The sequence below is a fragment of the Girardinichthys multiradiatus genome, chromosome 5 (assembly GCF_021462225.1).
Source record: "Girardinichthys multiradiatus isolate DD_20200921_A chromosome 5, DD_fGirMul_XY1, whole genome shotgun sequence".
In the NCBI taxonomy this organism is placed as follows: Eukaryota; Metazoa; Chordata; class Actinopteri; order Cyprinodontiformes; family Goodeidae; genus Girardinichthys; species Girardinichthys multiradiatus.
The window spans coordinates 51,254,660-51,270,881 of record NC_061798.1 but is presented as its reverse complement, the minus strand read 5'-3'; the positions used below and the strand labels follow the sequence as shown (position 1 = coordinate 51,270,881).

General features: G+C 42.2%; 1 protein-coding gene and 1 long non-coding RNA gene across 7 annotated transcripts in view; one reads left to right on the top strand and one right to left on the bottom strand.

Annotated features, from left to right (window-relative positions):
* Nucleotides 1–347: 347 nt before the first annotated feature.
* On the bottom strand, nt 348–13,204 carry LOC124868000. Of its 3 annotated transcripts, XR_007038211.1 has the most exons (5): nt 13,066–13,204; nt 12,868–12,987; nt 5,719–6,099; nt 1,251–2,160; nt 348–1,115 (listed from the first exon to the last, which is right to left on the bottom strand). It is a non-coding gene; the product is annotated as an uncharacterized LOC124868000 (long non-coding RNA). The 3 variants fall into 3 exon arrangements; XR_007038210.1 differs by having other exon boundaries at nt 348–2,160; XR_007038209.1 differs by lacking the exons at nt 348–1,115; nt 1,251–2,160 and having other exon boundaries at nt 5,648–6,099.
* Nucleotides 13,205–15,269: 2,065 nt separating this feature from the next.
* Nucleotides 15,270–16,222, top strand: part of LOC124867993 — a 40,759-nt gene continuing 39,806 nt past the window's right edge. For all 4 annotated transcript variants that reach the window (XR_007038204.1, XM_047364755.1, XM_047364759.1 and 1 more), the window contains exon 1: nt 15,270–15,403. Coding sequence is in view for 2 of the 4 variants with exons in the window: in XM_047364759.1 (XP_047220715.1) it covers nt 15,304–15,403 (100 nt within the window). In the remaining 2 variants the exon portion in view is untranslated. The remainder of the gene's footprint in view (nt 15,404–16,222) is intronic.

Genomic DNA, 16,222 nt, shown 5'->3' with positions numbered 1-16,222 from the left:
GAGGAGCTGAACGCAGCACGTCTACAGATGTTTTCCTACATTTCCGGGTCTGTGCTCTGTCCCGCCCCCCTCTTTCTGTCCAATGGGAGCCATGAACGTCACCCGCGTGGCTTTGATTACAAGTAATAGTTCACTTGTGAAAAGTACAATATGAAAACAAACCGCACCAAATGAAAAAAATAAAGTTCGCTTTTGGTCTGGACCAAAGGACTTTCCTGGTGTGAATACACCCTTAGACTGACCAATTAACCTAACAGATATGTGTTTGGACTGTGGGAGGAAGCCAGAGTACCTGGTGAGAACCCACACATGCACGGGGAGAACATGCAAACTCCATGCAGAAAGACCCCCCGGCTGGGAATCGAATCCAGGACCTTCTTGCTGCAAGGCAACAGTGCTACCAACTGCGCCACCGTGCAGGCCTCTTTTTTAAAAAGAAAATTACATGTTATTTTGTCCTGACATATTCAACAGTTAACACTGTGATGGCAAAACTTGCCATTTATAATCGACATTGTTTATGAATCCAGCAATTAAATCCTTTCTAACATGTTTTATGAACATGGACCTGTTGTTTACTGCAGGAACAGCAAGGAATGGTTTTCCAAAACAAAACAGAGTATAACACCACATGGAAGCTTCTACATCGAGTAAACCAGTGGTTGTACCTCATCAACAGAAGTTTTTCAAACCTCTTGTCAGAAAGTCTATTTCTTCTAGGCATGAGCACCAAACCCCCACAGGAGCACTTGAAGGGGTTGGAGTGTTATACTTCAAGAAAATGTTCTTTATGTTAGAAAACTGATGCAAAATCTGAAGGTCACAGGCTGACCTCTGGTAGTCCATGACTTCCTTTTCTGCAGAGTAGGTGTCCTCCTCTGGCTCTACCTCAAAAGTGAAAAAGTCCATCTCACCTTGGCTGGCCTATGTGGTGGGACACTGGGAGGACTCCGTGCTGCAGGAGCAGTTGTGCGACACTCGGCTGTTAGAAGCTCTTTTACTTGCCCCCTCCTATCTGCATCTCTAAGCCATAGGAGATTAAATTTTGGACAGCTGGCAGCTGCGAGAAGGGCATCGTTGTCGTCCAACACACAAGCAAAACAAATCTGGATACCCTGAGAAATATATTTGATATGTTTGTGCCTAAAAGACCAACTAGTTATTATTTCAATGAATTGATTGCAAAGTTCTTATGCAATGATAATGAATATTCTGTTCCATGTTCATAAACAGTGTAAGATGGAGCATACCTGCACTATGGCATCTGGAGGGCCTGCAGTCATCCTAGAGAGGACATCTTTAGCTGCCAAGGTCTTCTGCATCAGGACTTCAAGTGTGGGTAGTAAAGTCACCTTGCAAAATGTCCAGCGCTGCAATCATAGGCTTAATGGCAGTGCAGTACTCATGTGGGAACTGGTACTCTGCCTTTGAAGAACTTAACTCCCAGCTTGGTGCACAGAGTATTCAGCTCACTCATGGGGATTTCTACTATTCTATTTAGAGCATAAAAAAATAACTCCAACTGGTGGATGTTGGTACCAGCAGCTTCTTCCACTATCTCTGATGAAAGAAAAGATCTACTTGATTTGGTCCAAAGAGCTCTGCATTTTGCTGTGCTGCTCCTGTACACAGCCTTGCTCTCTGCGTTGATTGTTAAATATTTGATATTAATGATATGATGCTATGATGTTAATGATGCGTGAAGCACACCTGTGGTGGGGGGTGTAGCTGGCCATCACTTTCATTTCAGAGGATTTCTGACAGATCAGAGAAAGTTACATCATCATCATCTGTGGAGGTGGACTCTACCTCCCCTATCTCCTCCTCATCATCAGACTCTTTGGCAGGCTGGTAAACTTGAAACACCTTCACAAAGTTAGATCCACTATCAGTCACAGCTCGGCATTGATAGTGGTGGGAATCTTGGTTATGATGGCACAAAACGAGGCCGAATGTTTAAACGCTGCAGTTGTTCAACAACATATTGCCCGACCAACTTCTTCAACTCTCCACCACTTACTGGTTTGGCACCAAAGTCGAGCTTTTGTTGTTTGGTTGGTGGGGGACCTCCGGGAGTCACAAGTCTTTTCTTCAAACCACCTGGTGGGACTTTCTCTGTAAATGTGACTGGGCTGTGACTGTGTTTTTGAAGCACCGCCACTGCCAGCACAGAGTACAAGGAACCTTAATAATATCATCTTTAGAGTAGTGACTATATTCCATCTAGAAAACACACATCTTTCTCCTTCCAGTATTGTTATTGACAAGTGTCACTCGGTTGTTGCTTGCTTGTGTCCTCGTGTCCCATATGTGACTATCCGAGACGCAAGAATAAAGCTAGCATATCTTTTTTATTTTACAAAGGAAGCCTACAAAAATAGCAACACACAGTGACTAAGATAATTAACTTGAATGTGATTACTAGTTTGGAAATAGTAACACGATAGATTAGTATTGAAAAAAGTGGCCACAGTAGAGTAAGGCGCTACTAGGTAACGCGTTACCGGTATCACTGGTAATCAAGTACCTCGTATCAGTATTTTACCAAAAAATAGTCAAATGAAGAATCAGAATCAGAATCAGAATCAGAATCAGAAAAGCTTTATTGCCAAGTACGTTTTTGGACATACAAGGAATTTGTTTTGGCGTAGTCGGTGCAATACAGTACAAATTAAACAGTATAAACATATCTACAATATAATATAAATATATGTGCACAGTTTTAAGTGAGTGAGAGTAAATATAGAGCAGTATAAGATGCAAGAGCAATACAACAGTGCAGGTGATCATTGTGCAAGTAAAGCAGGAGTCCAAGCTGAACGTTAATGTAACGCATAGAGTTACAGGTTACAGGTGTCCTGTCAGCAAAAAAGGGGGGGTGTGGGGGAAAGGGAGAGTGTCAGGGTGGTTTCTGGGCTTTGTTAACAAGGCTGGTGGCAGATGGGAAAAAACTGTTCTTGTGGCGTGAGGTTTTGGTCCGGATGGACCGCAGCCTCCTGCCAGAGGGGAGAGTCTCAAAGAGTCTGTGACCGGGGTGGGAGGGATCAGCCAGAATCTTCCCTGCCCGCTTCAGGGTCCTGGAGGTGTACAGTTCCTGGAGCGACAGTAGACTGCAGCCAATCACCCTCTCAGCAGACCGAATGACACGCTGCAGCCTGCCCTTATCCTTGGCTGTAGCAGCGGCGTACCAGATGGTGATGGAGGAGGTGAGGATGGACTCAATGATGGCTGTGTAGAAGTGCACCATCATAGTCTTTGGCAGGTTGAATTTCTTCAGCTGCCGCAGGAAGAACATCCTCTGCTGGGCTTTCTTGATGAGGGAGCTGATGTTTGGCTCCCACTTGAGATCCTGGGAGATGATGGTTCCCAGGAAGCGGGAAGATTCCACAGTGTCAATTGTGGAGTCACAGAGGGTGATGGGGGCAGGTGGGGCTGGGTTCTGCCTGAAGTCCACAACCATCTCCACTGTCTTTAGAGCGTTGAGCTCAAGGTTGTTCTGGCTGCACCAGTCCAACAGATGGTCCACCTCCCATCTGTACGCGGACTCGTCACCATCAGAGATGAGTCCGATCAGGGTGGTGTCGTCCGCAAACTTCAGAAGCTTGACAGACTGGTGACTGGAGGTGCAGCTGTTGGTGTACAGGGAGAAGAGCAGAGGAGAGAGAACACAGCCTTGGGGGGAACCGGTGCTGATGGTCAGGGAGTCAGAGACGTGCTTCCCCAGCCTCACGTGCTGCTTCCTGTCAGACAGGAAGTCAGTTATCCACCTGCAGGTGGAGTCGGGCACACTCAGCTGGGAGAGCTTCTCCTGTAGCAGAACTGGGACGATGGTGTTGAAGGCAGAGCTGAAATCCACAAACAGGATCCTGGCGTAGGTTCCTGTGGAGTCCAGGTGCCGAAGTTGGAGATATTCTTCTGGCCTCAGATAATGGACTTGTGTCTGTTCTGGTTCTGTTAGATCTCAGTGCTGCATTTGATCCAGTCGACCATAATATTCTCTTAGAAAGGCTGGAATATGCAGTAGGGATCAGGGGAACAGCGCTAGGCTGGTTTAAATCTTATCTGTCTGACAGATTCCAGTTTGTTCATGTAAATGATAAATCATCTTTAAACTCCAGGGTTAATTGTGGAGTACCACAGGGTTCAGTACTTGGGCCAATTCTCTTTACTATATATATGCTTCCAATAGGTCAAATTATCAGGCAGCATAGGATACATTTTCACTGTTACGCTGATGATACTCAGCTTTACTTATCCATAAATCCTGATGAGCCCAACCAGTTAGATAGAGTACAAGCATGTCTTGAAGATATAAAAACTTGGATGACTTTAAATTTTCTGCTTCTAAATTCAGACAAGACAGAAGTTGTCATCTTTGGACCAGAGTCTTTAAAAAAGAAACTGCTTAGTCAATCACTTAACCTGGATGGCATTAAATTGACCTCCGGTAATGAAGTAAAAAACCTTGGCGTTTGACTAGTAGATGCCATTTAAATGTTGTGCATTTTCCTGCTGGGTTTCCTTAGATAGAAAAACTTTGAATAAATAACTGAATCTGACTGAACTATTTGATAGTTAGGATTAACTGGAATGTATGAACCTGACTTGAAATCTGTATGATTGGACTAAATTGAGTTTGTGAAGAGCCTTGAGATGACATGTGTTTGAATTGGCACTATATAAATAAAACTGAATTGGATTAAGATGCTGAAAATTAGCTTCAGGTCTGACAGACAGAACAGATTCGTGGTGAATCTGTTCTGTCTTTTTGTGATGAAAACTGGAACTGACTCATCTTATGATCAGCTATTGTACAACATACACCTAAAATACACACAAGAAAGGAAAGAGATGTCTGGGTGTCTGTGGTTGTGGTTGATGTTCTCAGGAGGAAAACTCATCCAAGACAAAATCTGCAACTTATCAAATAATAAAATCTGCCATCAAATTATCTGTCACTGTCCTGGGTTTCTATTAAAACATGTTTTTGGGCCAGAACCAAGTAATACCAAGATTCCAAATACCTGGAGTCTTGTCACTTGGGTTTTGTATTCATCCAGAGTTTCTAATTATGTTCAGCTTATATTTCTGATTTCCCTGTGTTGTTCCTTGTTATGTGGCCATTTTTGCACATCTTACATCCCTCAGCTCCTAACTTTATGTTGTTCCCCTCATCTTGTGTCTGTTCCTCCACCAGTAATCACTACCTACACCCTAAATACCGTTCTTTCAGCTAAGGACCTTTCCAGATACTTCCCTTTGTACCATCTGTTATGCTCCTTAGTCCTTGAATTCCCAGTATTTCTGTATGTTTTTGCGGGACCAGTGGCTTCATTCATTAGTAGTTTGACAGGAAGAAGGGCGGAGGGGAGGTGCATTGAGGACTTCAGTGTCCACTGCTAACCTCTGGTCCTAGACCAGATTACCAGTCCATAACCAGCTTCCATGGTTATGGACCATGGAACCAGTCCTGATCATCTATGATCAGCATCAATGCTGTGATAACCGTCTTTAATCTTTGTTTCAATTACTTTAAATTTATTAATCACAGTTCAACACAGAGAGAAAATTAAAGCAGTTAGATTATCTGAATATATTAAAACCCAAAATCTCATATTTAACAAAAAAAATCTCCTCCAGAATAACATGAATATGAAAATGTTTAGGTTGATCAAGTTTATTATTTAAAGTTAAACAGAAAATGAAACCGTCCCCCACCTGTTTTTCAGCTGTCTGAATAAATGAGATCTGCTGGTTTCTGTTCGGTTCTGTCCGTCACATGAGGCCCAACTCGCTGCTCAGATACCCATCATTAGAGCACAAGGCAGAGATCATTTTGGAGCTGGCTTCCACTCCTTTCCTCCTCACCGTGTCAATGAGTTCTCTAGCTTTTTCTGATCTGGGTCTGGTTCTGACCTCCTCGGCCTCAGAATCTGTCATCACCCTTGCAGTGCTGCAACTCGTCCAGCAGTTTGTCTAGAACTGGATTCGACACTTGAACGATGAAGTCTGGCCGGACGGTTCGCAGCTTCTCATCCGCTAATAAACTTTTTCCAAGACACATTCACTTCTCGTCTGCAGGAGCAGGAGAGCCTGAAACTGGAGACAGAACCAGGGGGCAGGAACAGAGCGTCTTTCAGGACAGATGGTTGCTTCATGTTGGAATATTACAAACTGTGGAACTCATATAGATTCACCACATAGAGTGAAATATTTCAGCCTTTATTTCTTGTAATTTTGATAATTCTGGTTTACAGAGAATGAAAACCCGGAATCAGAAAACTAGAATATCAAAAAAAGAATATTTTGAACAGAAATGTCAGGCTTCTGAAAAGTTTGTTCATTTCTATGCACTCAATACTTGGTCTGGGCTCCTTTTTCATGAATTACTGCATCAATGCAGCACAGCATGGAGGAGATCAGCCTGTGGTTCTGCTGAAGTGTTCAGGAAGCCCAGGTTGCTTTGATATTGGCCGTAAGGACAAATATGCTTGGATACAACCAGTTTCTTTAGCAATGACCTTTTATGGCTTCCCCTCCTTGTAGAAGAGGTCAATGACTGTCTTGTGGACATCTGTCCAGTCAGCAGCCTTCCCCATGGTTCTGTAGTCTACTGACCCAAACTGAGATCATCCAGAGGCTCTGGAAACCTTTGCAGGTTTTTAGAGTTAATTAGCTAATTAGGGTGCTGACACCAGGAGTTTCCATTATTAAACTATTTCACAATATTTCTGAGAAACTGAATGTTTGGTTTTCATTCTCTGTAAACCTTAATTATCAAAATTAAATGAAATAAAGGCTTGAAACATTTCACTCTATCTAATGAATCTGTGTGAATGTGATTAAGTGTTTTTAATTCATTTCTGTGCAATACATCCATTTTTGGAGCTGGGTCTCAGCTACATTTTATTATGGTGACATAATGACAATAAAGAATCTTAAATCTATATAAGACATGAGTTTAATTTTCTGAAATGGACACAAATATATGATTATTTTCAAGATATTCAAATGTACCTTTATTCAACTGATTAGGAAGTGAATTAGAAATATTTTTTTCCTGCCTCAGATCACCTGAACAGCTCAGCCTCAGAATAATAAACCCAGTTTGATTGTATTACAAACAATTACTAACATCCTGTCATCTATTAGGTTATCAGGGAGGGAGCCTTCCTCCCTCCCTGTTGGTTGGAGTAAGGGGGAGTCAGGTTTAGCGTAAACCGGCTCAGTTATGGTTGAGGTGCAAACACACCCTCCATTTCTGTTACCTGTATGACCCCTTCTCTTTTCCAATGGTTATAATCAGTCTGACAGAGAGAGGTATCCCAATCATTGTGGTTTTTAGTATAACAATGACCATCAGTGGGACACTTTGTGGGGTTCCTTGAGACGACATTGTTGTAAATAAGCGCCGTTTAACTAAATAATCTGAACTGAAACTATCTGTGTAGTTATGCTGCTATAGGCTTAGGCTGCTGGAGGACATAATGACCACTTTCACCCTCTTCGCTACATTCTCACACTACTTTCCAATTTTGCATTGTTTCTGTTATTTCAGTTTTTAACTTTATGTTCTCCCTCTTTTCTCTTCCTAGAAGCTACACCTGGCCTGACTCTGTGTCTACCTGTGACACCTTTCTGGAGAGGGACATCGTCCGAGCTTCTGCTGGCAACAACTTAATGCTCACCCTCTACCGATGATCCACTTGGCCCTGTCTTTCAGTGTTTAACCGTTTCTCTCCTAGACATGGCTACTGACTGAGCTTTTACTGTAACTAATTATACAGGGGTTGGACAATGAAACTGAAACTCCTGTCATTTTAGTGTGGGAGGTTTCATGGCTAAATTGGACCAGCCTGGTAGCCAGTCTTCATTGATTGCACATTGCACCAGTAAGAGCAGAGTGTGAAGGTTCAATTAGCAGGGTAAGAGCACAGTTTTGCTCAAAATATTGAAATGCACACAGCATTATGGGTGACATACCAAAGTTCAAAAGAGGACAAATTGTTGGTGCACGTCTTGCTGGCGCATCTATGACCAAGACAGCAAGTCTTTGTGATGCATCAAGAGCCACGGTATCCAGGGTAATGTCAGCATACCACCAAGAAGGACGAACCACATCCAACAGGATTAACTGTGGACGCAAGAGGAAGCTGTCTGAAAGGGATGTTCTGGTGCTAACCCGGATTGTATCCAAAAAACATAAAACCACTGCTGCCCAAATCACGGCAGAATTAAATGTGTACCTCAACTCTCCTGTTTCCACCAGAACTGTCCGTCAGGAGCTCCACAGGGTCAATATACACGGCCGGGCTGCTATAGCCAAACCTTTGGTCACTCATGCCAATGCCAAACGTTGGTTTCAATGGTGCAAGGAGCGCAAATCTTGGGCTGTGGACAATGTGAAACATGTATTGTTCTCTGATGAGTCCACCTTTACTGTTTTCCCCACATCCGGGAGAGTTACGGTGTGGAGAAGCCCCAAAGAAGCATACCACCCAGATTGTTGCATGCCCAGAGTGAACCATGGGGGTGGATCAGTGATGGTTTGGGCTGCCATATCAACTTCACTTTCATGTTCATCAAACCAATCTTTCACCAGTCTTGCTGTGTGTATTGGTGCATTGTCATCCTGATACACGGCACCACCTTCAGGATACAATGTTTGAACCACTGGATGCACATGGTCCTCAAGAATGGTTCGGTAGTCCTTGGCAGTGATGCGCCCATCTAGTACAAGTATTGGGCCAAGGGAATGCCATGATATGGCCAAATTTATTCGTTCTCCAAAACTCTGACAACCCAGGGTTCAAACCAGGAAAAAGGGTCGTAGTTTAACACTCCTCTCTGCAACTTCTGTACTGCTACGGCTCAAAGTTTATCTGTTTCTTCTTCTTAGATGAAACCACTAAAGGAGCTACAGGTCCTTCTCAAAATATTAGCATATTGTGATAAAGTTCATTATTTTCCATAATGTCATGATGCAAATTTAACATTCATATATTTTAGATTCATTGCACACTAACTGAAATATTTCAGGTATTTTATTGTCTTAATACGGATGATTTTGGCATACAGCTCATGAAAACCCAAAATTCCTATCTCACAAAATTAGCATATCATTAAAAGGGTCTCTAAACGAGCTATGAACCTAATCATCTGAATCAACGAGTTAAATCTAAACACCTGCAAAAGATTCCTGAGGCCTTTAAAACTCCCAGCCTGGTTCATCACTCAAAACCCCAATCATGGGTAAGACTGCCGACCTGACTGCTGTCCAGAAGGCCACTATTGACACCCTCAAGCAAGAGGGTAAGACACAGAAAGACATTTCTGAATGAATAGGCTGTTCCCAGAGTGCTGTATCAAGGCACCTCAGTGGGAAGTCTGTGGGAAGGAAAAAGTGTGGCAGAAAACGCTGCACAACGAGAAGAGGTGACCGGACCCTGAGGAAGATTGTGGAGAAGGGCCGATTCCAGACCTTGGGGGACCTGCGGAAGCAGTGGATTGAGTCTGGAGTAGAAACATCCAGAGCCACCGTGCACAGGCGTGTGCAGGACATGGGCTACAGGTGCCGCATTCCCCAGGTCAAGCCACTTTTGAACCAGAAACAGCGGCAGAAGCGCCTGACCTGGGCTACAGAGAAGCAGCACTGGACTGTTGCTCAGTGGTCCAAAGTACTTTTTTCGGATGAAAGCAAATTCTGCATGTCATTCAGAAATCAAGGTGCCAGAGTCTGGAGGAAGACTGGGGAGAAGGAAATGCCAAAATGCCAGAAGTCCAGTGTCAAGTACCCACAGTCAGTGATGGTCTGGGGTGCCGTGTCAGCTGCTGGTGTTGGTCCACTGTGTTTTATCAAGGGCAGGGTCAATGCAGCTAGCTATCAGGAGATTTTGGAGCACTTCATGCTTCCATCTGCTGAAAAGCTTTATGGAGATGAAGATTTCATTTTTCAGCATGACCTGGCACCTGCTCACAGTGCCAAAACCACTGGTAAATGGTTTACTGACCATGGTATCACTGTGCTCAATTGGCCTGCCAACTCTCCTGACCTGAACCCCATAGAGAATCTGTGGGATATTGTGAAGAGAACGTTGAGAGACTCAAGACCCAACACTCTGGATGAGCTAAAGACCGCTATCGAAGCATCCTGGGCCTCCATAAGACCTCAGCAGTGCCACAGGCTGATTGCCTCCATGCCACGCCGCATTGAAGCAGTCATTTCTGCAAAAAGGATTCCCGACCAAGTATTGAGTGCATAACTGTACATGATTATTTGAAGGTTGACGTTTTTTGTATTAAAAACACTTTTCTTTTATTGGTCGGATGAAATATGCTAATTTTGTGAGATAGGAATTTTGGGTTTTCATGAGCTGTATGCCAAAATCATCCATATTAAGACAATAAAAGACCTGAAATATTTCAGTTAGTGTGCAATGAATCTAAAATATATGAATGTTAAATTTTCATCATTACATTATGGAAAATAATGAACTTTATCACAATATGCTAATATTTTGAGAAGGACCAGTACATCCATTAACATTTACTTTCCCTTCCCATAGAAAGTACTCCTGGATCAGTGCTTCTTTGTTCTCTTTGTGTCTCTGCTCTGTTCTCTCAAACCCCCAGTCGGTCGTGGCAGATGGCCGCTCACACGGAGCCTGGTTCTGGTTCTGCTGGAGGTTTCTTCCTGTTAAAAGGGAGTTTTTCCTCTCCACTGTCGCTACATGCATGCTCAGTATGAGGGATTGCTGCAAAGTCAACGCCAGTAACTGTCCACTGTCTCTACATGCTCATCCAGGAGGAGTGAATGCTGCAAGTCACTGACTGGATGCAATCTGCTGGGTTTCGGTCCAGCTGCTTCATGTCTATCAGTCTCTTTGCTTTCAGCTGTGCCATGCCCTTTATACACACTGCTTTTCTGTTTACTCCTCCTGAATAGATACTGTTTGTCATGCCAGGCCCAGCTAGTCCATGTCCTTGACTGTTTGCCTCGCCATACCTATTGAGGACTGTTTTGTTCATGCTAAGCCAAGCCTATTCATGTCTGCATCTGTTAGATCCTGTCTGCTTCCTGCCTGTCTGCTGGGTTTCCTTAGACAGAAAAACTTTTTATCCAATTTGAATAAATAACTGAATCTGACTGAACTGTTCAATGGTTATGATTAACTGGAATGTATGAACCTGACTTGAAATCTATATGATTCGATTGAATTGACTCAGCCCATTTTAAAGTTACCCACCTTTCACACAATGCAACAGGAAACAACACTCTCCAATTATTTTTACCTCTGCCTTCCTCCCTCCCTGTTGGTTGGAGTAAGGGGGAGTCAGGTTTAGCCTAAACCGGCTCAGTTATGGTTGAGGTCCAAACACACCCTCCATTTCTGCTACCTGTATGACCCCTTCTCTTTTCCAATGGTTATAATCAGTCTGACAGAGAGAGGTATCCCAATCATTGTGGTTTTTAGTATAACAATGACCATCAGTGGCTCTACATGGACAAACTTTATCAGTTTATTATTTTTCTTAGTACCCCTACACATAGCCCTTTCGAAAATGGCCAACCTAACACTCAGTAGTTTAGTCTAACCTCTCCAAAAACCCCACACCATTCTTAACCCTTTGTGAAGAGCCTTGAGATGACATGTGTTGTGAATTGGCACTATATAAATCAAACTGAATTTAATAGAATAGAATTCAATTCAATTCAAATTAAATTAAACTTCTCTGCAGACCCCACACATAGTGGACATGAGCTGTTTAGACTTTTACCTTTAGACTTACTTCTTCTAGCACTGTGGCTATTTTACTCCACATGTTTGAATCTTGAACTCTTACTGTCATGCTTTTCCAGTGGAACCAGAGGTCTTGATGACTTATCATAATATGCCTTTTCTATCTTTTGCAGATTTTTTTGTTTTTGTATCACCTCTGTGAGTTTCCTTTGTTCCACAGCAGAGGGGAACACGGTGCGAAGGTTTCTTGCCATGTTCAAGAGGTGAAGCTCAACAACTCAGAGCCAGATAAGGACCAGAGTTACTGTATTTTGCTTTCTTAAGTAATTCCTTGACAATTTGAACTCCTTTTTCTGTTTTACCAGTAGATGAGCACACAGAGGGCTGACGTCATGTGAAGAAAGTCGTACTCTTTAGCAAAACTTTGAAATTCTTTGCAGTTATAACAAGGTCCATTGTCACTGTAAACAATCGGAGGAACTCCATGTCTTGATAAGATTGATTTCATGTGGTCTACCACACAGGTTGCAGTCATGTGGGGTAGGAAGATAACTGCTGGATAGTAGGAAAATAATAAATCACCAGCAGGTACTTTTTTTCCATGCAGGTGAAACAGGTCTGTCCCAACTTTCTGCCATGGTTCTTGTGGTAATTGTGTGATGCCATTGGCTCCTTTGGCTGGTTTGCTTGATACTTCAGGCATGTTTCACAACTTGAAACCATTCTTTCGATATCTGCATTGATTCCTGGCCAATAAATAGCTGTTCTGGCTCTCCTTTTACATTTTCCATACCCAGATGCCCTTCATGAAGTTTTTGAATCATCTCTGGTGACTGAGGGATAACAGTTTCTGAGTAAAAGACCATTAACAAAGCTCAGTTCAGCTCTGACATTGTAATACTGTTTTCAGTCATCTCATGGCCAACACTTAAATGTTTGATGACTTTCTGTAGAATCAGGTCTTTCTCTGTTTCACATGAGATCTGTTGGTATTTCCTCTCAGACACAGACAGTGACTCAGTTATCAGGTTCACATGAAGTTCCACACTCTCTGCTGAAGTCTCAGTTTGTCCTTCATGCAGAACCGTTGCTTTGGACAAAGCATCAGCAAGTACAATGTGCTTACCAGGTGTGTAGATCAGGTCAAAATCAAAGCGCTGTAGCTTCACCATCAGTCTTTGAATTCGTGGTGACATTTCACTGAGATTCTTCTTGATGATGGCCATCAGTGGCTCGTGATCCGTCTCTGCAATGAGATTAAGCCAAAGACATAAATATGAAACTTTTCAAAGTCATACACCAGTCCTAAGCACTCTTTTTCTACCTGTGCATATCGACATTCAGCTGAGGTCATCGCTCTTGATGCATATGCAACTGGCTTCCAGTCTCTTTCATCTGACTGTAGCAAAACAGCTGCACGTCCATTTTTTTATGAATCTGTGGATATCATCGTCTTTTTGGATGGATCAAAGAATGACAGAACTGGTTCTGATGTGAGAATGTTTTTGAGTTGTACCCATTCTTCTTCGTGTTTGTCTGTCCACTTGAATTCACGTTTATCCTGTAACAGTTGTCTCATATATACAGTTTTTGCAGAAATATTTGGTATGAATTTCCCAACAAAATTAATCATTCCAAGCACTCTCAGCAAACTCTTTTTATCATTAGGTCGAGGAATTGTTAGTATTGCTTCCGCTTTACTCTCGTCTTGCTCACTACCTGCCTCAGATATTTGGTCTCCCAAAAAGGTGATCTCTTTTACACCAAACTGGCATTTTGCTCTATTGAGCTTTAATCCATACCTCTGAATTTGTTGAGGCTCTTGGATAAGTCTCTCGTTGTTCTGCTCCAGTGTGAAAGCCCATAAAATGATGTCATCCACATACACTCGAACCCCCTCAATGCCTGCTATAATGTGCTCCATAGACCTATGAAACATCTCAGCAGATGAAATTCCAAACGGTATTCTCAGAAAACTGTAGCGACCAAAGGGTGTGTTGAATGTACATTACTTTGTGCTTTCTTCGTGCGGTTTTATCTGCTAAAACCCCTGAGATACATCCAACTTACTGAAAAACGGTGCACCAGCCGTCTCACTAGAGATTTCATCTCTGGTTGGAATCTGATAATGTTCTCTCTTTATGCTGGCATTCAAGTCTGTAGGATCCATGCACACTCTTAAATCTCCATTTGGCTTTTTCACACAAACCATTCCACTTTTTTAATAACTCCCAGAGACGTCATCCTATCCAGTTCTTCCTTCAGTTTCCCTCTTATTGCTGCTGGAACCTGCCTGGAAGCACGGACAACAGGTTGTACATCATCTTTTAACTGCATCTTATAGATGAAAGGTATGACATCAAACTCTTTAAATATGTCAGGATATTGATCCACTATATGCGCCAGACAGCTCTGTGGAGCCGCATTCATGCAGTAAATCCTCTTGACGAAGCCTAATTTTTCACATGCCTCAGCACCTAGCAGTGACTCATGTCCATCTGGCACAACTACAAGCATGAGGTTACGTTCCATTAACTCTCACTTTGACCCTGCACTTGCCTTTTGTGTTGATGGGTTGTCCATTACAGGCTTTGAGTGAGCAAGTATGCAGAAACATCCGAGGTCTTGTCTTCATTGCACAAATTTCCCTCTCATTTTTAAGTTAGTTTTTGCTCCTGTGTCAAGCTTAAAAGGAATAACGGCTCCATTTACCTGCAAAGGGCTCGTCCACCTGTCCTGCTCATCTCTATTCACTGACTACTTTTACTTGGCTTTGAATCTTCTTGTGTTACGACACTCACAAAGAAAGTGTCACTAAGAGGAGTCTCTTCCACGGCATGAACACTTTTATCTTCATTTTGTTGCATCTTGGAGAAACATTGCTTTGCAAAGTGATTCTGTCCTTTGCACCTTTTACAATTAAAAGTCTCTGTGTCCTTCTGACGTTTAGCCTTTTCCATCCTCTTTTTATTTGTTCCAGAAGAAATTGTGGAAACTGGCATAGCAGAGTCCCTCCAAACATCCCAGCATGCTGAAGGCCTACTTCACTGGCAGGGCACATGCTCACAGCACCAGCTAAGGTCAGTTCAGTCTCTCTCAGCAACCTCTCACTTTTTTTATCATATATTCCGATCACAATCTGATCCCGAATCAGTGAGTCTTGCAGCACACCAAAGTTACATGTTTTAACTTTCAGTTTTAAGGCTGCTGCAAATGTGAGTGAAACTTATACCTTTCATAGGTTTCATTTTTCTTTGGTGAACAGTGTTCATCAAACTTCTCACTGACTGAGTCAAACTTGTCTTTATCCTCTTCAACCGTGTAGACAAACGTGCTGTAAACCTCCATAGCTTGAGGTCCCCTGACAATAAGTGCATTTTTCCTTCCATCAGGTTTGTTATCCAGCCAGATGGCTTGCATATGCAGCATAAAACGCTCCTCCACTCAGTCCACATTTCCTGTCCAGTTCACAGGGTCAGGCAGCTTCAAGCTTTCCATGACTTCTGTAGCACTCCTGGTACCATCTAACGTTTCTAATAAATGAAGAAACTTGGGTTCTTCAATGATCACTGCAGCGAGGTCACACAGCGTTCTTCATGCAGCAGGTGTTACAACTACCTCTAATCAGCCACAGAAGGCCTCTGGGTTCTGCATGATAAAAGGTATGTCTGCCCTCTAGTGGTAGGAATAATAATGACAAATATCATCATATACAGTACATAGTGATTTTATTTTTATTTCCCATTTTATATATTTACATTTTAAATTTCTTCATTGAAAACAAAGTAGAATTGAAGTCAAATTCCTTGTTCGTGTCACAATCTTGGCAAATAAAGTTTATCCTGAATGAATATGTTTTTTTGATGGTTATTGAACGTGTCCTAAAGGTTTCCTCATACACTACCGGTCAAAGGTTAGACACACTTTGCCATTCAATGGTTTCTTTATTTTCATGAATATTTACATTGTAGATTCTCACCAAAGGCAACAAAACTGTGAATGAACACACATGGAATTATATAGTAAATAAAAAGTGTGAAATAACTCTAAACATTTTTATATTTGAGATTCTTCCAAATAGCCTCCCTTTGCTCTGATTCCTGCTTTGCTCTCTTGGCGTTCTCTCCATGATCTTCATGAGGTGGTCACCTGAAATGGTTTTCCAAAGAGTCTTGAAAGATCTTCCCAGAGGTTCACTGAGAGAAGGTCAAAGGTTAATATTTCAGTCATCACAGCAAAGGGCGACTACTTTAAGGAAGCTAAAATAAAAAACATATTCGAAAGTTATTTTACAATTTTCTGTTTGCTTCATAATTCCATATGTGTTCATTCACTGTTTTGAGGCCTTCAGTGAGAATCTACGTACAATTTAAACAGTCATAAACATAAAGAAAACCGTTAAATGACAAAGTGAATATATTCTGTAGACACATTTTTAATTGCACCAGCTTTTTTAAAATAAAACTCTAATAAGTTCATTA